At 35.7% G+C, this 23,314-nt stretch overlaps 1 protein-coding gene across 6 annotated transcripts in view; it reads left to right on the forward strand.

The window, feature by feature from the left end:
• RAF1 (Raf-1 proto-oncogene, serine/threonine kinase) overlaps positions 1-23,314 on the forward strand; it is an 80,080-nt gene that overhangs the window by 46,393 nt on the left and 10,373 nt on the right. For 4 of the 6 annotated variants that reach the window (XM_085302425.1, XM_085302426.1, XM_085302424.1 and 1 more), the window contains 10 exons: positions 8,462-8,677; positions 9,563-9,675; positions 10,775-10,877; positions 12,500-12,657; positions 13,621-13,719; positions 15,173-15,326; positions 16,832-16,891; positions 18,676-18,703; positions 18,796-18,923; positions 19,588-19,705. In XM_085302425.1, coding sequence (XP_085158551.1) covers positions 8,471-8,677; positions 9,563-9,675; positions 10,775-10,877; positions 12,500-12,657; positions 13,621-13,719; positions 15,173-15,326; positions 16,832-16,891; positions 18,676-18,703; positions 18,796-18,923; positions 19,588-19,705 — 1,168 coding nt within the window. In that variant the 5' untranslated portion in view covers positions 8,462-8,470. The remainder of the gene's footprint in view (positions 1-8,461; positions 8,678-9,562; positions 9,676-10,774; positions 10,878-12,499; positions 12,658-13,620; positions 13,720-15,172; positions 15,327-16,831; positions 16,892-18,675; positions 18,704-18,795; positions 18,924-19,587; positions 19,706-23,314) is intronic. The other 2 variants (XM_085302429.1, XM_085302428.1) reach the window with 2 other exon arrangements.

Below are 23,314 nucleotides of genomic sequence, written 5' to 3' on the forward strand. Positions count from 1 at the left end.
ATCAAAAAAGAATTAGAAAATCCAGAAAATCACTTCAGCTTTGTGTCTTCATAATGTTAGAACACCTTAAAATACTGAGAGAACACCTCTGAATTATTTACCAAATTTGATTGACATAGATATTACTGATTGTACTTCAAGTAACTGTTGTTGAATCAGTTTAGAAACCTATTTAACACTTGAGAATAAACATTTTTTAAAAATTGGAAGTTTTACTCTATGCCATACAGTTCTTCTGGTACTTCATTAGCAAACCTCAAACAAAATGTAAGGAGTGCAAAGGTTTGTGTACCTGCCTAACTTGTCTTGTTCTTTCATAGCAATTATAATAACAATTTCTTAATTTCTTTTTTTTTTTGAACCTGTATAAATTCAACTGTAGTACTTCACTAACACTTTAAAAAGTTCTGATTGAGTGTTTGGAAACACTTACTATATTTTTCTTCTTATGCAGGTTTGTTTGTTTTTGCTTTGGGAAGGGTAAGCATTTGGATTCTGTATCCCTCTTTTTAGGTACAAGAGGAGTTGTCAGTGCTCCTATTTCTCTAATGCAGGCAGTAATTCAGATTTTATAGGGAAGCTTACTGAGCTTCAAGTCTGAACTTAATAGAATTATTTCACATGTGTTAAACTTTGCTTTATGGTTGCTTGGCTGATCTCAGAGCATCAGTATAGGCAATGTCCAGCCTGACACTGGAATTATTCCTGTGGAAAGGAGAGAACAGATCTAAGCAACACTTGGTTAGGAGAGCTGGGTCTGCTTTAGCTGACAGGAGGAAAGGAGGCACAGAGCAGCCAAAGATGGAGATATTTTTGGTGACAATACCTACTAATCAGAACCCCAAATACAGTTTAGAAACAGAACTTTCTGAAGAAATGCAGATTCACGTTCTTTTTGTAGAACTCCGGTCTCAGCAGTGCTGTACAGGCGCAGTGTGCTACTTCTTGATTCTGTAACTTACTCTATAGGAAATATATGTCTGATGCTTTCTTTCTTTTTTTAGTCACACTTTCAGATGTACAAAATCATGTTTAAAGGCTTTTAGGGTTCAAAGTCACTTTTTCTGTAATTCTCAGGGAAAAAAATATACCTTAAGACTACAGAAATTGGAATAGTATGACTTGGTTTGTACTTACAGAAGCTTTAAAGTTGATTTTAGAAATGTTTAAAACATACAAAAAAAAGTATTAATCTTACAACTTTCAGTAAGTTACCTTTTGTATTCCTGCTGCCCTCCTTACCATTAACACTGCTAGTAGGAGTACAGAGACCAATTAGTGGAAAAATAAATTGTGAATTAAACATTCTCTCCTCCCCTGCCACCCGAGTACCTTAAAGTTATAGTAGCAACATAATGGTGAAATAGTGGCTAAGACAGAAAATGTCAGAGAAATAAGACAAAAAGGTGAGAGAAGATCAAAAGAACAGAGGCAGAAAGTATGTGTGCTATCCTTCCATATTCCCTTCCAACAATAAGGAGTTAGCTTAAGCAGATATCAGCTTTCTGGCTAATAGTCGGTGTTGATACGGTCACGAGTGGACCATTAGTCCTGAGGAACTAACGAAAAATTACTGAAGGTATTATATGTATTTGCTTTTTTTTTTTTTTGAAAGAATCCAACCTTTTAAGTGTATGAGAAATATGGTTGGTTGTTGGACTGATACTAGCTCTTGCCCTGCATTTATGTTTGCATGGATCATGACTTAGTATAGAAATGGGTCCATATTTATCTTATACTGCTATGTAAAGTTGTATGTACAGCTACTTTCAAAGATATGCCTGATGTGTTCCCCTGGCCTCAGACAACTGCTCATCCTTGCAATATTAAAGCAGTCAAAAATTACTAYATGAGAGAGGAGCTGAGAAAGACCAACACTGCATATATTAGTGACTTTTTTTATTGYCTCAGAATTGAAAGCTCTTCTTACAGAAAATTTCAAAAGCGCACATCCAACAAAAGTATTCATTTTGGTTGGATGGAATCTGTGTTCATTTTTGCATTGTTTTGCCTTTGCTTATGTGTGTGATTAGACATGAATGTGACTTTTCATCTAGGTGAAAATATCATGTAGTGTGTGTGTGTTGGGAGAGGGAACTGCATTTATTTCCACTTAATAGCTTTTGGTTAGCAGAAATAATGGAAGGGGCAAGATGTCTAAATTTTACACTCTGAAAGGATTTTGGCTTTGTATCCTATGAACTTTCAGAATTCTTCAGTATCAGTTTCTGCATTCCTCAAGGTGATAGGTTTTTTTTTTTTTTTTCCCTTCTTCTTCTTTCTTTTTTTCCCCAGCCTAAGTATTTGCTTTTTGTTAGTCAGGGGAGAATATAAAACAATTGAAAGTATCTTTTGGATTTGCTTCATCCTTGGTAGTACACTAGATTTTTATTTTGACTTTCTAGTAATGGAATGCATTAGCTATTGATTTTTTTTTTAACTTCCTTAATTACACAATATCATTCCATTTTTTCTGTTCTCCCAAAATGATTACTTTATGCAGCTGGATTCTTTAGCTAGTCTTCAGTTTCTAATTAAGATTAACAAATTTCTTAATTGAGAAAACAAAATAACAAAACAAATTTCTTAATTTCTTAATTAAGATTAACAAAAAAAATTGCAGAAAATTTGATTCAAGATACTCTGCTATCAGTGCATGACACTCGGGGGAAGGCCAGAAGTACCTGTTTCTTACATTTCTATGTTAATTTTATTTCATGTTGTCCTTTACTATAATTATTTATTTAAAAATAGGATGATATTATAAATGTAGATTTCACAGTAACTGAGCCACAGTGTCTCATTCAGTGTTGGTTGTGTTTCAATGCAGAGTTTTTCTTAGTTTTTCTAATGGTGTTATTTGTGGAGTATATTGGCAAAGCTTAGGTAATAACAGATTAACAGTCTGTCATCAGACAGATGGATTTTTCACCTCAGCTGGCTTGGGATTGTTTAGTGGATGATCTCCTCTAGGAATTTGTTAGGCATGCACGTTGCGTGGCCATCTTGTGCATCCAGTTTTAAAGCCTGTACAAATGACTAATTATCCTAATCTATAATGTGTGCCCAAAGTACTGGTTACAAGTGCAATCTCAGACAGAGGATGCAGTTTACTTGTAGAAGCTGGAGGAATGACTAGTATGAGGTAGAATGATAAAATCAGTAAGGTTGGCAGGGACCTCTGGAGATCATCTAGTCCATCCTCCCTGCTCAAGCAGGGTCACCTCGAGCATGTTAGACAGGGTTGCATCTAGGCGAGCCTTGAAGATCTCCAGACAAGGAGACTCCACGACCTCTCTGGGCAACCTCTTCCAGGGCTCCGTCGCTCTCACAGTGAAGAAATTCCCCCTCASGKTCAGGCRGMACTTCCTGTGCTTCAATTTCTGCCCATTGCCTCTTGTCCTGTCACAAGGACAACTGAAAAGAGTTTGTCCCCTTGACACCCTCCCTTCAGGTACTTGTACACATTGATCAGAGCCTCCCTCAGTCTGCTCTTCCCCAGCTCTCGCTGCCGTTCCTCACAGGGCAGATGCTCCAGCCCTCTGATCATCCTCGTAGCCCTACGCTGGACTCTCTCCAGTAGCTCCATGTCTCTCTTGTACTGGGGAGCCCAGAACTGGACACAGGACTCGAGATGAGGCCTCCCCAGGGCTGAGGAGATAGGCAGGATCACCTCCCTCGACCTGCTGGCAACAGTCTTCCTAATGCAGCCCAGGAGACCATTGGCCTTCCTGGCCACAAAGGCACATTGCTGGCTCATGGTCAATTTGTCATCCACCAGCACTCCCAGGTCCTTCTCTGCAGAGCTGTTCCCCAGCAGGTCAGCCCCCAGCTTGTACTGGTGCCTAGGGTTATTTTTCCCTAGGTGCAGGACTCTGCCCTTGCCCTTGTTGAACCTCGGGAGGTTCCTCTCTGCCCAACTCCCCAGCCTGTCCAGGTCTCCTCTAAATGGTGGCACAGCCCTCAGGTGTGTCAGCCCCTCCTCCCAGCTTGGTGTCATGAGCAAACTTGCTGAGGAGGCACTCTGTCCCCTCAGCCACGTCATTGATGAATAGGTTGAACAGGATGGGACCCAGTACTGAGCCCTGGGGGACTCCACTAGCCACAGGCCTCCAACGACTCCATGGATATTTCTGCTCAATTTGAGTTGTTTAAATTGATAGAAATGGTAATACTTTGTAAGCAAAACYGAGCCTAGAAGGGGCCAGATGTGCTCATAGTTTTTCTTTTTTCTCCCCCCACCATATCATTTTCTCCTAAAATACTCTTTGAACGGTGCTGTTGCAGTTTTTCAGTTACAAACTGGCTATTTCTAGTTGTTCTTATGGAAGAGAAGAGTTGTGTGAAGAACAATTTAAAAACAAAAGCCTTATGAAAACATTCAGCTGGCAGTGAATTATTTGAACAGTGTAAACACATTAATGTAATTTTGTTTCAGAAACATGTTTGTAACTTACTGAAAGGAAGAAAGAAGGCAACATTGTAACATCTTTTCTCTTTTATTTTAAATGAAATTCTCTTTAGAAAATGTCCTGTCTTTTCACTGGAGTAAATTGTTTTGGATCTTGAGAGAGTTGGAGAAAATTAATTTAGTTTCAGTAAAAATGGCTTTCCTCAAATACTAATTGGAGCAAAAGATCCAAAATGAATAAACAAGGCAGTGATAGGGCACAGGTTATGAGACTCTGAAAGCTAAGCTATACTGGGCACATCTTATGTGTTAAGGTGGCCAGAAATGCAACTAGCCTGTGTCCTGTGAGATTGTCTGTCATCTTTTGCTGTTGTGTTTGCTCTGTGTTCAGTGTGTCAGATAGAGACTATCTGTATAATATTAATGTTGTGTAATTGTATTTTTTTCTTTAGTTCAGAGCTTGCCTAGCGGTTGCCACGCTCTCTCATTCTCTTACCTGATGTTAATACATACAAAGAGCTGTTTGAATTCAAAGTGGGTATTTTGTGTGTGTGTGTATTATCTGTCTTTATATTAGAAGGCACTAGAAAGGCATAAGCTACTTATCGGTTACTTCCTAATAGCACAGCTTTTATGACTGTCTCTATTCCACAGTAATAATTGATGATAATTTAGGATGAGAGCAGTGACCACATCCAAGAAGTGAACGTGTCTAGTGGCTGCCACACGTGGTATTGAATTTGAAGCATTCTTGGCTAGGCTCCTCTCAGCTTGAGTGGTGTTTTGGAGGACCTGGACTGTCTTGTCATCCAGCATAACGGTAGCCTCTGAATAGTTAAAGCCGTCAGCAAGACAATCATTTTCTGCTKTTTCTTTTGTATGACACCCCTTACCCTGCTGCATGTCCTTGTACCAATGGATACCAAGAGGGGGTTAGCAGCCTTTCATCACAGATCCCCTATCTGTCCCCARGATCCTGTAACCTTCTTTTCTCCCCTTGCTGCTTTCAAACCCRCTGCAGGTCTTTGTCCTCCCCAGGCCAGATCTGAGCCAGGCGCTCCTTTTCTCCGGTCAATCATTGCTCTTCCCTGGAGCACACAGGTAGAACCAGATAGCCTTCAGCTTAGGCAGGAAGAAGAGCTAAGGAAGCTATGTCTTAAATAGCAGGGAATATTTTACCTGCTGAGGTAAGGAAGCAAATACTTTGATTTTTTTGAAAAAAAACTCTCAACATCTGTAAGACAGTTCAAGCTGCCAGGACACAGTCATGAACTACTGCCTGAAAGATGGCTGATGAATAACTGCAGCTACTTACTCAGTATCAGTCTGAAGGAGTGTTTAGAGTGTTGTTGAATATACTGCGTTTCCTTGAGCAAAGGATTTGAGGCAAAGATGTGCATTTGTAGTCGAAGATATTTGTATTGTACAGAAGGCTGATAGCAGTTGCTGTCTTTAAGTTTTTGAGCTTGGGTTGTACGTACAATCGTAAAAATTATTTCCATGACCTCCTATTAAGTAGGCTCTAGTCTTCTGTAGTATGTAGTAGGCCTTTTGTATTGGGAAGGACTAGGGAAGTACCTTTTTATTGTATGAAACTTAGCCTTTGTCAAGATGCAAGTTGAATTTTTTGCCACTTCCTGTTTTTTCTTGAATTCTTGAGGAAACGTTGGCAGCATGTCAAAATATAAAACATAAAAACTATTTTGTTAGGTTGTTGCCAGCTTACTTCAGCAGTGGCTACAAGGAGCTTTTGATCATTGTCCTGTTATTCCTTACCTCACCTTACTCAGCAGAGGAATTCAGTTGAGCTTTTGCCTTGTTTCCTCTCATATAGTACCTAGAAGGGTGAAATAGTCCCACAAAGTTGTGAAGTTAAGAGGAGGAAAGAGAACAAGTTGACTGGATTTCACCTACAATTTATCTCCATTCTGTTTTATTGTTGCTATCTAATTGGTTAATCTTGTGGCTGTCCCTATGCCTAACATGTTTATTGTAACTGTACATACCTTTTCTCACTTCTCTGGTTCATAACAGTAGAAAGTTGCATGTGAATTGTTAGATTATTGCACTTGTAGTTGCTTGTGCATGTTGAACTCCCATCTCATTCTTCAGATTTTCTCTCCCCTTCTCCTTCCTTTTTACGCAACTTCCCTGTGTTCTCCCATTCCTTGTTCACTTCTTGTATCAGCTGCAAGACTAATCTCTTGTGCTGTAGGCTTTAAAAAAAATCAGAATAACTACTATTAGATTTTGATTGGGTATTGAGTTTTAAATGTTGTTGATATTTAGAAAAAATACTTTTAAACCTTTGAACAACTGAACCTGCACAATATTTTTTCTTTCTTCTAGAATATTTCTTTTCCAGATACTAATCCGAGTTTGTGTAGCAGTGCTGAGTAGTTATGAATCTCGCTAAAGCTTGTGGGAGTTGCACTTTGAGTGAAGCATTTTGAAAAGTTTTATCCTTTAGCATATCTCAAATCAGATGCTTAGTGAAGATGTTTTTTCATGAATTCCAGTACTTTAGCTCTTCAGCTGTAACAAAAGACATCCTTCTCTCTGAGATAAGGTTGTGAAGATTTGGGGATGGGAGAGCTCTATTTTTTTCTCTCCCTGCCTCCTCCCCCCCCCCCCCCCCCCCGGGGCATTGGGATGGATGCTACGTAACAGGATCTGAGGAAATCAATTGGGAGGTTCAAATAATTTGCAACAGAGAATGCACAGGACCACACACCAAATGATGAGACTTTAACAGGTATTGATAGGTGTGTCAGTAAAGACATGTTTGGTATTATGTACTGAATTAAGTTGTTATTGGTTTCAGGGGAATTGTATTGGTCTGTCCTGTACCATAAAGTGACTGAACTAAGATTGCCTGGAGGATCTTTATTTTGACGTTTTCTGACAAACTTGTTTTTTTGACTTTGCAGCCTTAATTTTCCTTTCATAAAGATGATCAGAGATATAGATGGTGTACAAAACTACTGAAAATTCATTTGGCATTAAGCTACTAACATGACAGAAGAAGTGCACTTGCACTGAGTGGTACGAATGTGAATTTTTCACACTTTTATGGAGGGATGCAGTTTCATGGGGAAATAAACTATGATACTTACTTTGCTTGTTTCATTTATTTTATCTTCTCTCTCTCTTTCTTTCTGAAAACTTAGTAATGAATCTGGCTACTTGGAAATTTAGGGCTCCACCAAAAAATGCAAAGTTCAAAACTGTTTCAGACTGTTCAGTTCTGAGTAAGATGCTTGTAGTATAATTTGGATATCAAATTGCATTAGAATTGTAATAGTTGGGGAAAAAGTAGTAATACTTGTATTTTTGCACTTCAGTGTGCAGTAGTAGTACTGTGTGCTGATTCAGAGAAACACGGGTTTGCATGCATCTGCATTTGGAGGAGAATTTAAGCTGAAATGCAGCTGAGTATGTACTGTGTGTGTGTTTTATTATTATTTTATATAATTTGTTTTCTGTTTTAAAGTATGTACCTTGCAACACTGAAAACATTCTGTATTTTTTGGTATACTAACGATATTAAACTTCTTACTCATGTTTAGAAAATGATCACTGCTAAAATAGAATTTCATCAATACTTTTTATTAAAATTTTCAATTGGTCCTTTTTTCAATACAATTCATGGCTTCCAGGCTATATCTAAGTTACAGCACAATTCGCTTGCTAGCATTTAGCTACCGAAGGCTCCTCAGGCGTAGATTACCTAAATTAAGATGATGATAAGATGCTCCTCTGACACCACAGAAGCAGTCGAAGTGGAATTACATGTACATTGTTGCTGAGCTATGCATGTGTGGAAAGTCAAATGCTTTCAAGGCTAAGGCTGATTATGCAGATGTGGGTGAACCATATATGTGCCAGGTGATCATGTCACAGGAGAGAAGTGTTCATTTTTTTCGGCGGTTTTCAGATGCTTTCAAAAGAGGCTGTGAAATCTGCTCTGTTAGCAAGAGTGAGTACCACTTCTTGATAGTTGAGGATATTGTAATTTTCTTCTACTCTCCTAATTTTGTTGTTTCTTAGGTTGCATCAATGGAGCACATTCAGGGAGCTTGGAAGACAATCAGTAATGGTTTTGGACTCAAGGATTCTGTTTTTGATAGCCCAAACTGTATTTCACCTACTATTGTCCAGCAGTTTGGTTATCAACGCCGAGCATCTGATGATGGGAAAATATCAGATACTTCCAAAACTAGTAATACCATTCGAGTTTTCTTGCCCAACAAGCAACGCACGGTGGTAAGTCGACATTACCTGCATGTAAGAAATTCATTGCTAATGCTGTGACGTGCTTCTGGCAATAGAAATGCCAGACTTCATGAAGAGTTCTTCTTGTGATTAGACAAAATGTAATCAGCTTGTGAATTTTGGAAGATGTATTTTGAAAGGAGTATTTCTGTATTTTGAGAACCTGTATTTTTCTACATCAGTGCTGTGGTTTATCAATATACTTGAACAGGATATGTTTCATAAAATATCTAACATTGAAAGACAGTAGTTGGCTGATCTAAGTGGTGATGCCTATGTGAAGTAAAACATACCGTGATTTCTATCACTGTTTTCTTCACTTGGATGCCCACAGTGAATTATGGTAGTTTAAAGCTGAATTGAAACTTCTTAGAGGGTGACGTTTCTATGAGTTTTTTTTTGTTTTTTTTTTTTTTTGAATCGGAAATTACCAGTAGTTTCTTAAATCTTAGTGATGTTCCTGGAAATTTAATTCAAGTGTTCTTCTTGAATTATCCAAGGTAATTTCATTTGCATGCATTTTTATTACTTTTATAGGATATCTGCATGTGTAAGTGCTATATAAAATTCTGTTTCACAGAAACTTAGTAAATTGTAGAAAAAAAAGATTATGAAATGGCTTCAAAACTTTATTCTGTAAGCATAGAGTAATTGTGTGTAGGGCAGACAGTATGCCTGCCTGATGCACAGTGAATTAAACTGTGCAGGCACAAGAGTCTGTTGTTATATAATGCAAGGTAATTTTTAAATTCTTATTTACAGTTGTGCATTTTATTGAAGCTCCTAAAGAAAAGGAGAAAAATTTGACTTCTTTCCTAAAAAGCTTAATATAATTCTGCCATCACTCATTACAATTTCTTTTTCCTTTTGTCACAGGTAAACGTGCGAAATGGGATGACCCTGCATGATTGTCTTACGAAGGCACTTAAAGTAAGAGGTCTGCAGCCTGAATGCTGTGCAGTTTTTCGACTCCTTACTGAACCAAAAGGGTAGGAGTCTTATTATGTTATATAAGAAACTTTTAACCAGAGAATTTTAAAATCCTGTTTTTAGAATAGCAACAATAATGCTTTATTGCTTCCCCTCTTCTGCTAGCTTCTTTTAAGAGTGCAATTCAGTTGTGAAAACCTCTGTTGCTTTCCTTGCTCCTCTAAAGGACAGCTCCTTAAGCTTCCTGGAGTAATACAAAAAATTAATTTCAGTTTCATTTCAAAATTAAAATAAATATTGAAAATATTCAGAATTGAGGGGGAAACTCAAGTGTTTTTAGCATCTTATAGAGTTTTTTTTTTAATTATACTCTGGATCAAATAATACAGTATGCATTCATATCTGAACTATAATTTTCTTCTGTGCTCATAGTTTGTAAATGTCAGCATTAGTGATTCTTGGCCAATCTGAATGAAGATCTCCTCTGTTCAGTTCTAAAAGTCTACAGCCCTCTAGAACTTATCAATGTTTGAATTTAAAGTCTCACTTCAGATATTCCTTATTTTTTTGTAGGACCGGGGATGCTGCTATTAAATACCAAATGATTCTTTTACAAGCTGAGGGAGTGAAGGTATCTCATGGCATTAATACATTTAACTTCACACCTCAGAAGGCTTGGGCTTAATGCTCTTCTATGCCTCAGTCATGAGAAGGTCATTTGTGGGTTTACACTTCTGTGTAATTTGGACGTCCCAAGTAACCTTAGTACTGAAACACGTAATACAGATTTCATATCACTTAGTCTGCCATTCATAATTTATTATGTTGTGTTTATAAAGGAATTTCTGTGACTCCACCATAACTTCTAGGGACCTTATCTTATTCCAAATAATCAATATATAAAAATCACTTCTGTGTTCAAACAAATGAAAAAGAGTTGAATTGGTATGGCTTCAAAATTAGTTGTTGCTTACAATTTTTTTTTGTTGAAAGTTGCTGAAATACAGCTCATCATAAGAGATTAGCCTCACTTCTTCTGTATTTATTTTCAGTTTACTTAAAGTGCACAAAACTTATGTTATTGATTAGACTAGACTTTTTTTTATATATTTTTTCCCATCTCTGTAGTAATTTTGCCTTCCCTACTCTTTCTTACAGTAAAAAAGTGCGCTTGGATTGGAATACAGATGCTGCTTCCTTGATCGGAGAGGAACTGCAAGTGGACTTTCTTGATCATGTTCCACTCACTACACACAATTTTGTAAGCTTTTTCTCTTCTGTACTTCAATATCAATTAAATCAGTTATATCAGATGAATTGGATATTCAGCCAAAAAATGTTTTAGGCATTAGGTACCTTTTGGCTTTCTAAATATGAGGAATTTCAGAAGTGATGACGTGATCTTTTTTTTATTATTATTTTTTTCTCTACCCCCAATGGCTAAATACCAGTTGACAATGAAATGCTGTAATTTTATTTAAAGTTAGTGTTTCCTAGGTGTCAGAAATTTTTAAAAGTTCACATTAAGTATATTCATCAAATTTCTGATGATTGCCATTCTTGTTATATGGGTTTATATGAATGTTTATATTTCTGTAACTGTCATATTTGGATATTATGGTTTAAAGTCCAGAACTAGGAGATAATTTGCCTTTTAGTCTCTGGTTCATAGAAAATAAGCTTGGTAGCCTTGTGGAGCTTTAGCCAATTGTACTGAACATACAGAGGCGCTGTTAATTTTGCAAGTTCATGRTGTTGCTTTGTGACCTAATGCTGTCTTGCAATTTGACCAGCTGTTGGGGTTTTTTTTTTGGTGATGAGAGACTTTCAGGCTTGTAGTTTCTTCTCAGCCATGTATTATTTACTGAGAGTAGAGAGGGTTAATAAATACTTTTAGCTCTGTTTTGTGTGATTTTTTTTTTTAGCCTATGTAGGTAAGGCAAAGGAAGATACACATAAATGGAAGATGTGAAGAATTATAGGAATTCCTACTTTTTTTTTTTTCTTTTTTCCTTTCTTTTTTTTTTAATGAAGAGATAATGCCTAACTCTAAGTTTTACCTTGTGCTATTTTATTCTTTCTACAAGGGAAAAGGGAACTCCATTGTCTAGCCTATTTGTTTTTTTGCCCCAGAAATACACTGTGGCAAGACTAAAGGATAATTATTTATATATATTAGAGAAGTTAGGAATGACTTACATAAAACCCAAAGTAGCTTTGCTTCTACTCTGCAGTTTTAGAAAACTACAAATGCATTTGTCTGCAATTGATCACCAAAAAAGCAATATTGCTCTCAGCATCTCGAGGAGGCTCAAATTTGGAGGAGGGAACTTTCTAAATATATATATATGTATATATATAAAATATTTATAYATAAAATTTCCAAGCTTTGGAAAAATATGTCATTTAAAAATAGTATTTTCTTAAACTGTTTTACTTGCTAGGGAATTTTTCTGTTTTTCTTGTGCAGGAGGTATTGATCATACATAAATTCACAACAAACATTTTGATTAATATGGTTCATATGATTTCATCTGCTTTCAATGTTATTAAAAAACAACAGCAAACCTCTTCTCACTTCTGCCCTGTCACCCCGCTCACGCCAACTCACCTTACTAGACATAGATGGTGGAATACACTTAATGTTTTTTGTTAAATGATTAAGTGAACAGTGCCCTAAATATTTATAAGCTTTTCATTGTTTCCAGCTGAATTGGAAATATATGCAAAAACACTCAAGTGTGGCTTTAAGTTTAGTAACATCTTGGAGGCATTGGTAACTTTTACTTGCCATTTAACTATTTATGTCAAGCTTTAAAGATGTTCATTTTAGCTAATTAAGAGAGCTGGTAGCTTGAATTAAGCATTTAACGTGTTTTTTAGGCTCGGAAGACATTTCTAAAGCTTGCATTTTGTGACATCTGCCAGAAGTTCCTGCTAAACGGATTTCGGTGTCAGACATGTGGTTATAAATTCCACGAACACTGCAGCACTAAAGTTCCAACCATGTGTGTCGACTGGAGCAATATCAGGCAACTCTTGTAAGAACAATTTCTTTTTAGTATCAGTAGTAATTTTCCATAGCAGAAGAGCATCAATTTTCATCTCTAATAATAGAGATGAATTTGGATTGTTGGAAGTGCAATCCCTTTCATTCATACAGAGAACTTTATGGAACAGCCAGCAATGATTGTCTGTGCCCAGATGATGAAGACCTTTTACATTACATGCATTTTGTTCTTGCTGTAAATTTAATATTCTGGGACAAGCATACAAAGAGATCATAAAAGATGAGGCAATTGCTATAGTGCTATTTTTCCAACATAGGAGGACACAGTAATTCCTCTTACGTACTACTTTTCTTAGAAGGGGAGAAAAAGCTAATGATTCGATTGGTCTTTAGCTAGTGGAAAAATGAGAGTTTCAGAATGACCACAACATTTTTCACTTGGAAAATAAATGCAATTCTGAGAAAGGTGATAAAGGGTAATATATTTCCAATATTGATTAGAGAGCAAGTTCAAAATCATTGTGCTGGAAGTCCAGTTATGCAAAAGTACTAAAACCTATAATTGAAATGTCAGTGATTTTAAATATGTCTTAATTAGTGAYTGTGTTTTTCTAACTGAACTTAGTCATATAGTTATGCATTTTCTAATATGAACCAGTCATCAGAGGTGTAGGATGAATTGTGTCATTTTGTGCTATCTGGATTTAACAGAACTTAGTAAACTTGGTCTAGAAAACTGCTAAGGGAGTCTGAAACCGAAATTTCCTTTGGGAGTCTGCAGGCATAGTTTTTAATCATACTACACACAGATTTGGGGAAAAAAAACAAAAAAAACCCCCAAAAACTCAAACAAAAAACATTTTATAAAGACTGAGCCATGTTCTTGAAGTTCGTTATAATGAAAGAAACAGCCCTTTAAATTCCCAGCTTCAGCAGCATTGTACAGGAGGTAGTGTAGCAGTTGAAATTGTAATTGTTTTTGTTGATATTTCAGATTGTTCCCAAATTCAAATATCAGTGACAGTGGTGTCCCTGCACTACCTCCCTTGACAATGAGACGGATGCGGGAGTCTGTCTCCCGGATACCTGTTAGGTAAGCTAGTATTTCCTATCATTTCTGTTTTGGGAAATACAGTTGTTTAAAAACAAAAAATCAAGACACTCCCAACTCCTCAAAAGTAGAACAATCACATAGACGGTTGGGATGAATGTGCAAGAAGGCAACACCACTTCATCATAGATATCATGTAATATCCTTTCTTGTTCTTAGATTCAAGCAAAATGTTGATTTGAGGTTTTATAGTTTTAGTTTTTAATCTTAAGRTTTTAAATGAGGTTATTAAACCTTTTCTGGGGGGAGGAGGGAGGGGCTTTATTTTCCTAAGAATATTCAAGTATCCCTTTGATATTGTGCTAATTAGCTTTATATTTCCTCTGATCAGCTAGTGTATAGGTAAGGTTGGACTCATTTGTTTTGCCTGACTTGAATGCATAAACTAAAATAGTGTTCTAAAGTTACGATTACAAATAGGAGCTTAAAGAGAGAACACTGGGAACTGTGAAGATGAACATGCCCCTCTTTAAAAAAAAATCTGAGACTTAAAGTTCCTGTAGGTTTAAATGCTAAAATAAAAGTCACTTCCCTTCTGAAGCTGCCCATCTTCTGATCTTAATTTGTGTCTGTATTTTATTTCCTTGAAATTCTAGAGCCTGAAGAGGGCAGACCATCTTTTAGGTTTTTTTCTACATCCTTGTGACAAATGTTGGCCTATTCAGGAATGAGGCACAAAGCAAGCAGCTGACTTGTAAAAGATTTTATTTATTTATGTATTTTAGAGGGAATTGCATCAGTAATTGATTTTACGTTCTCTTTGCCATCTGACTCTATTTCCAGTGTTGTTGAGCAGTGATTTATTAACTTGATATTCTTTTAAGCTTTTTGTAAAAGCTGGCTGACTTCAGTTAAGCTGCTTGTGTGATTTGGGGTAAATAGGGTTGATTGGTTTTAGCCRTGATTTATGGCTCTGCTTGAATTGAATTTTACACTGTTGGCCTCCTTTTAACTGGTATTGGGTTTCATGACTTCCTTGCTGGCTGTTCTGTGTGAAGCATTGAACAGTCTTGCAAATCTTTACAAACGTAGGGCTTAGAAGTAGCTTTTAAGCTATGCATTTCGAGCTAGACTTGAAATGAAGGAGTTGTTTAAATTTTGCAGACCTGAATTAATCCAGCAGATTATCAGCATTTTAAATGTGATTTGATAAGAATTGAGGCAAACCATGGCAAATTTTTTAATGGCAGAAGTGCAGAATAGTGTTAAAGATACCATGTCAACTGTCAATTTTTTATTTATTTCTAAGTTAAACTTGGCATGATTTAGCCAACTAAATAGTTTAGTTGRCACATAATCCCTACTTGTCCTCTGTTTGGTATTCTGTGTATATTGCTCTTGGACAGGATGCATTGAACAGTATTTTTTCAACTGCTGCAAGAGGGAAAAAAAATGAAAAAACATAACTTTCCCTTTCTCTCTGTTCCCTTCTCAGTTCACAGCACAGGTATTCTACACCTCATGCCTTCACATTCAATGCCTCGAATCCTTCCTCTGAGGGCTCCCTTTCCCAAAGACAGCGATCTACATCCACACCAAATGTCCATATGGTTAGCACTACAGTGCCTGTAGACAGCAGGATAATTGAGGTAATATTGCTGAGGAGAATAGTATGCAGTTAAACTCAAATTGCAGCTGGCTACCTAATAGTTACTGTTTGGGTTTTTGGGGTTTTTTTTTTTTTGGTTTTTATTTTAGTTTGCCTCTGTCATTTGCATAGTGTTTTCCTTAGTTGGCTGATTGATGAAGAATGTAGGTGACCACAAAGTTAACAGTTCTTTAATGCAGTCTTTATCACCTTTGCTAAAGTTCTAAATAGATTTTGGTGCCCATTATTTGTAAAGATGTGAGGAATCTTAACACTCAAAAGTTTAACAGATCTGGAAAAAAAATTAGTTTTGCTGTAGAAATACTTACTATTGGGCATACCTAAAATGTTTTTTGAAATCTGGATTTATTCGAGTTTTTTTTTTTTTTTTTGTTTATTTGTTTGTATGTTTATTTTAAATATGACTGGAGGTACTGCAAGTCCACAAGTAGTTCTTAGGGCCTGAATAATGAAATCAACTTATTGGCAGTTGTACATCCATCTGCTTACGTGGTAAAGCCACCTTTGAGATTTTTTTCTACTGTTACTTACTTCCAAGCTTTTATTTATTTATTTACAATTTTTTTTTCTCTCCTTAGACTGGCAGTAGTTAGGGACAATTTTTTTGAAATTAGGACTAAAGGAGAAGGTGTTTTTTGTTTTGTTTTGTTTTTTCTTTGAGATAACTTTAACAAAATAAGGAGAGGTTTGCAGGAAAGCCTTGCAGAATCAAAGTGCTGAACTGTAGGACTGTAGAGAAAACAGTGTTTGTTTTTTGCTCTGGGATAGTTTAAAAACTCTTAAGCCAAACCCTTACGCTGCTGAGTTCACTTGCTTCTTCAGATGGTAGTGTATAGGCTTTACAGCTTATCTGAAACATGCCAGAGAAGTTCTTGGGATCTTTGGTGGAGCAGAAGCAAAGTGCTTCGCAGCACTATGAAGCTTTTCTGGAACAGAAGCTTTTTGTCAAGCGAAGTTTCACAGAGCGAGATACCTGTCCCTTCTCTTGTTTTCTTAGGCATGCAGCCTGTTTTGTTGCTTCAGAAGCCTTCAGGCTGGTGGTGGTTTATAGCACGAGAAAAATCCTGAAACATTCCTGAAGGAGAATATTAAATTCTATAGTGTGATGAGCTTTTAAGAAGATGTTTGTTTATTATACTTCTGTTGATATACTTTATGTATAACAGGAAAGAAATGCTTTCTACTCTGTCTTCCCTAAAATCATAAAGGAATGGAAGTAGTTGTCCTGTCATAGAGGCAATAGCAGCTTTTCTAAAAGCTGCTTTCTAGTAGGATATGAGAAAGATCATCTTAATAAAGTGATTTACCAAAGTATGGATACTAAGTGGAGTTTTAGTTTTGAAGAAGGATATTTTATAAGTTTTGCTGCACTTAATTATCACATAGCAAACAAATTACGTTACTTCTCCTTTCATTTATCCTAAGAATTAAAAAAAAAAAAAAATTATACTCCCTCTGTTCTTTTCTTTTACCCTGTTGACCTAGAATAACAGCCTGAATGCTTCTCCCAGTTCCTGGTGCAGACGATTTTGTTTGAGGGGAAGAGTAGGTATTTTCTTGGTGCCTTTTGCTTTCTTGTGATTAACAGGATTGCTGTAACTTGTAAGCCGTGGCAATGTCCACATGAAATGTTTAATCTGGAGTTGATTTAATGAAAATCTTTATGGCATGTTTATACTTAAATGTTGAGAACACTAATTGGAAGAGGCAGATCGATAGAGTAGCTTCATTTTTAATTTAACTGGATGAATCCGTACTACTACAAAACTTGTTTGATGATGTTGGGTTAGAGATGTATTTGGTCATACAGCTTTTAAAATGAAGTCATCTCAAACACATCTATTGTGTGGCCTTTTTTTCTCTGGAAACTATTTAGTTGAATATAGTTGTATGAAAGTTAGATTAAAAACATGATGTACTATCTTTACTTCCCATCAAAGCGAAGATGATGGACTACAGCACTTGTGTTTGTATTGTAAGTGTTGTAAGAACAACTCTGAAGAATACTTTGATTTCATTTACTATAGGATTCATAAAAAAGGAAATAGTCCTTAACTTAGTTTCGAAGTGCAACAAAAATACATTTGTTTTTGAATTACAAATATATAAGCATGATAATAATTTAAAATTACTTAGTGATTCTTTACCAGCTCACTTGAAGAAAGTTAAATTTCCAGGCTAATGTAGAAAAAATGGTAATTTGTATTAATGCAAGTTTAAAAAACGTTTTATTGCCCTCAGAAAGGACAAATTTAGTAACATCCAAAAGTTCTTCATAGTTGATGCGGATTTTAATCCACTCAGGTACACAGTAGAGGAACTCTGGACTAATCCTGTCATATTTAGATTCAAGCCTGGGGGAGTGTAATTAATTAGCTAAGTGGTGTATTTTGTAAATGAAACTTTATAATAAGGGATAATTTGGGTTATTTGAAAGATTCTGTGGTGGAGTGTAGGCTTGTTCTGTTTCCTGTGAAATCTTTAATTTATTATTCTACTAACTAGTTAGAAAGTTTGAATTGACTTTCATTAACATTTACAGTATTTAACGTTTCTGCAGTGCATGTTCTTGCTTTGTACTTATACAGTACCTGGATATTTTACCTTTCCTGTATGTACTTTGGGATAATACATAGCAGGTGAGAAAAGTTGTTAAGTTATGTTTGTCAGAGCTTAGTTTATCTTGTGCATGGCTGTAGAGTTGTGTTGTAAAGTGCCTGTGGCATGAGGTGAGTGTTGTTGCACTGTACCAACTGGTGAACAGGGTAAGGACTTATTTTTCTTCAAATACCATTAATCTGTGCAAGAATGTTTTTAAAAAATCAGATGTTTCTGAGTAGGACATAAGACTTAACTTTTTATGCGTTCAAGTAGTAAAGTGTGGATATTTCTAAATGTATATCGACTTGAAGTAGTATAGGGCTTTAAAAGTTCTCCTACTGTAATGCAGAAATGTCTTTGAAAGTTTGTCCCCTGAAGACACAGGACCATCACAGAAGCTATATTCAAATCTGAAATACAAGCATGTACAATGGTGGGAATGCAGACAGTACTTCTGGTGTTTTTCCTGTACTGTGTCTTTTTTTTAAAAAAATACTTTTTAATATATTATATATATTGTAGGAATTTACAAATTGCATGTTTTCTAGCATATAGGTTTCTTGTGACTTGAGAAAAACCAATCCGTCATTTTTTGGAGGGTATTAGTCAATAATACTATATGGTATTTGACCAAAACTGTTAAGAGCTATTTCAACACAACTATTTCTACTTGTTCCTGTGTATGTTCTCAACATATTTAATAAATTTATTGATCTTCTCTGTTTTAGGATGCAATTCGAAGCCATAGTGAATCAGGTATGATTTCCAAAAATAAAATAATGTATAATATTATTTTGCGGGTTTTTTTTCCCCCATAACATTTTTTCTGTTTTTTTTTAATATTTAAGCCTCACCCTCTGCTCTGTCTGGAAGTCCTAACAATATGAGTCCAACTGGCTGGTCACAGCCCAAAACCCCAGTCCCAGCTCAAAGAGAGAGAGCCCCTGGATCTAATACACAAGAAAAAAACAAAATTGTAAGTACTGCAGTATTTAGTGTTTAAATTTTAAGCTTGAATGGGAGTAATGGAATATTAGGACAAATTTCTGTATTTAAAGGGTAATAAAAGTTGATGGTAAACTTCTTGGATTACTCTGTACTTAGTTAAAATTCCATTGTTACTATATACACAAACTTGGAGAAGATAGCATTATTGCCTTGGATTTTAAAACCCCAGAGCAAAGTGTAGGTTGAAAATGAATTTCAATTAATTTGATATACTTTTCAGTACAAGCTGAAATACAGTTTGTACTGAAAAAGTGCGATACAGTTTCTAGCACAAAACTTTATGGTAGCTTCATAACATCCAAGAAAATATTCTATCTTTTCTTCATGTATTTTCAGTTTTGGGAAACAATAGAATAGTATTCTGGGGAGAAAAAGCTTTAAGAAAAAAAAGAGTATGTGAATTTAGTATTTTCTCTAGTATCAATTAAAATTTCTCCCTCAGTTCCTGGTGTCTTGTCAGTCCCCCCCCCCACCTCGCCCAGATTACTTCATTACTTCATTCATTACTTCAAGGTTTCAGTGCATTTTAAGATTGCATGAACAAAGTTATTTCATTCTTGATATAAAACTTATATGCCTGTGCAATCTAAATGCGTATATTTAGCACAATTGTACTTTAATTTTTGTTTCAGAGGCCTCGTGGACAAAGAGATTCCAGTTATTACTGGGAAATAGAAGCAAGTGAAGTCATGCTTTCTACCAGAATAGGATCAGGTTCTTTTGGAACGGTTTACAAAGGCAAATGGCATGGTAAGTACTTAAGAAGTGTTAAGTGTCTTTTGAAAACATTGATACTGTAAACAAACAAACAACCCCCCCCCCAGCAATCCAGAAAAAGGTAAAACTGTTCTAGCTGTGTTGTGTGCACAACTACAACTGAAATTACTAGGTGAGAAATAATACTTTGCTAATTTTAGCAGTGAGAAAATTAAGGCAAAGAGAAGATTTGACAGAGCAGATATCAAAATCTGAACCTCTTAACTGCCACAGATCTCCATGTTTGGTAAATTGGAGCCAATATTATTTTATTTTCTGAAAAAGACGTTTAATTTTCACTAATAGGATTTGGGGTGAGAAATTTCAAAGCTTGATGTTAAATTATTATTATTTTAATAATCTGTGATTTTATTAGCATACTCATTTATGGCAGCAGTGAAAGAAAATTAGTTTAAATTGCTTGCGCTATGGAGTATTTCTAAGGGAAAAATTGTTGATGTTAGAATTTGATAGATAAAATTAGCTGGAGTAGCTTCAAAAGAGCCACATCAAGGAATTACAGAACTGTGCCCCAAATTCAGGACTTCTGATTTAGACACAAACACACATACACATCTCTCCAGGCTCTAATATAAGTAGTAGTGTTGTTGTAAGATAAGCTTAAAAAAGATTCAGCAGACCTGGCTCCTTCTCCACCCTCTATTTTTAAAGCACAAATACTCATATGTCTTGTCTTAGAGCCCAAAGATTGTCAGCATCAGTGGAAAGACTGTTCATATGCTCACGGTAATACTCATGAACTGTTTAAGTGAAATGAAGCACATAAACGAAAGAAAAAGTATATGAAGTATTAAATGTGAATTTTAGTATATGTTTTCTTTTAAAAAAAAAATACAACTGCTCTTCACGTATCAAGAACTTCTGTGTATTAAATAGGAAATGCATGCAGCTACAGATTTACAAAGCGCCTTCAGTTGTGTGTGCACAAAATGGCTGTTTGTATAGCTGTCACCTAGTTTGATATTGAAGTTGTAACCATACGTAGTTATTCTGATTTCTCAGGAAGGTCAAAGTTAATTTATCAGAAGATAACAGCCTAATCTGATTTTATAAATTCTAAATCAATGTCAGTGATTTAACTATTTTACTGAATCCCTGTCCCCTACCCTCACCTCCCTGTTACTGGCTTATGGTACAGGAGAAATTTCTAGGAGAGCTTCCTATTTATTTGTTTATTTATTTTAACCATTATATAGCTGTGATTTTAACAGATTTATAAGTTTATTTTTCTCACAGATCTTTTCTATTTAGAATTGAAGAATGATTTCTTTGTAATAAACCCTTCTGATAATACAAATGCAGCAATAAAAAATGTCTAGATGATGCTAAATGGAATTAATTGAAGTTGGCAGATTGCTGCAGACTTGAGTAGAAATTGTAGATCATGCTAGAGATGTCAAATTTTCTATCATGCTCAGCAGTGTGGGGCTATTCGCAAGTTTTGGAAGGACTGTGTATACATCTATAGTATATGCAAACCATATTATATATTATATACTATATACCATATTATATACTATATGCAAACCATATTAGGTTTCTAATAAGCTTCCCCAACTTAGTCTTCCAAAGTAAAGGTGAAATTAATAGCATCAAGGACAGTCTTTCTTTGGGGAGTGCATGTCTCATTGAACAGGTATCTTGCACTTCCGTATTTTACAAGATTGTTCTGATGGTTAAGTACTAATTTTGATATTTGCAACACTTCTGTTACAGACCCCATTTGGATCCTGTAGTGTCCTGTAGCATGCTTCTAAATTTAAAAGGAGGAAAGAGAACCAAGGCAGTTTAAATGGGTTGGAAGACTACCTATCATAAACAGTCACATTTCCCCCTTGACCCTGGTAATCAGTTCTAGGTTTTTGGTGGTTGGGGGAGGTGGAAGATAATGGTCTTCAGAATGCGGCTAAAAACCAAGTGCTATTGTGTTTTTATTTTTGTAGAGAAAACTGCTTGGGGAATGCGTCAGGCCTACAAAAATATGGCAACTGACTCAAAAACAGTACATTTTTCCCCTATTAGATTAAAGAAATCTTTTRATCAATGGAGCACATATAATGGGGAATATATTGAAAAATAATCTGAATACATTTAGCTTATGATTGGTGAATGCTGCACCTTTGCGTGTCTTGGCATAGCTTGTAGCAATTTACTTTAAACTGTTCCTAAACAAAAAAAATTCAAGTACTGATAAATCATCTGTTGATCTTATATTGTACATCAACATAGTTGTGGTAGAAATTGGCTAATTTAAAGCCTTATTTTAGTAGTTATGTCAAAATGTAGCTTTTCTATCAATTATGTTCTGTTGTTTCAGTAAGTGGATAGATCTGTAAGTTGAAAATCTGAGATGGTTTGCTGTAGGAAGATCCTAAGGGATGAAATAGGAAGAATACTGTACTTAGTGAAGTTAAAGATGGCTATAAATGTGTAATAATGTATTCAATATTTGTGGATCCCTGTGACTCCAGATTACATAGCAAATTAAGCAACTGGGGTAACTGCACTGGAAGATACTGGAGTTCATCAGGGCACTTTCTCTGAAACTTTCAGTTACTGCCTTGCATCTCCTTTTCGTAGTCAGTTTAGCAGACTACCAGCTACCAGTCTGTTTATGGTGTTCATTTTTGTTGTTGTTTTATTCTTTTTTGAATGATTAGTATTCCTATTGTATTCAGTTGATCATTGTAGTAGAGAGCCATACTAACATTTTCACATATATCTTTGAAAAGAGACCATCTAAGAAGAAAATAATTGGTAACTGTGGTAGCAGAGAAGTCTGTCATACTAGAGATTTATTAATGTAGATGATGGTTCAGTAATTCTAAGTGGCAACAGCCTTTAAACTCTGAAATAAGCCTGTTTTGGAGTATAGCATCTCTCAGATCTATTGTTTTACTCACCTGAGGACTAATATCAAAGTGTCAGTTTTTCTAAACTCCATTTCCCTTTCTGATACAACGTCAAGGCAAGTTTATCCCTCTCTTGAAAACGTTCTGTCCGTCCTTAGTTAAAACGAATGTGGTGTTCCCTCCTTTCACTAAGGAGTTTGTGGGTACTGCTGTTAGTGCTTTCTACTTCTGTTAGAACAGTCAGCTTCATTTCACTGTTGTACCTTGTCGCATCAGTGTGATTCTGCTCTCTCTTTGAGTGTGCATTGTCAAGTTGTTTACAACTTTTCTCTGTACAATCTCTAAACAGATAGCATACTACATTCCCCTCTGTATTACCCTTTAACAGATATTAAAATCTATAGCAAGCATTGACACTGAATTGACATTGAAAGCGATTCAAATGAAATCTTTTGAGTAAAATTTTATAATGTATCAGCTTAAAGAACAGTAAGATATTTCATTTTTCCTTATTTCCCAAATTTGTTATTAAAATTAGTTATATGTCTTTTGCTATTTGTTGATGAAATGACTTTTTCATTAGATACAAAGTCACATAAGTGAATTGCTTGGTACTGCAGAAGTTTGTATGTCTGCAGAAAAGTCTTAACCTCCATACAAGTTACTAGGGGTGTACTATACAGAAATTAAGGATTTTAAGCAAAAAAGTATGTTAATATTGTTTTACAAA

This window comes from Rhea americana, unplaced genomic scaffold (assembly GCF_003343005.1).
Source record: "Rhea americana isolate MKP2758 unplaced genomic scaffold, rheAme1 scaffold_19, whole genome shotgun sequence".
NCBI lineage: Eukaryota > Metazoa > Chordata > Aves > Rheiformes > Rheidae > Rhea > Rhea americana.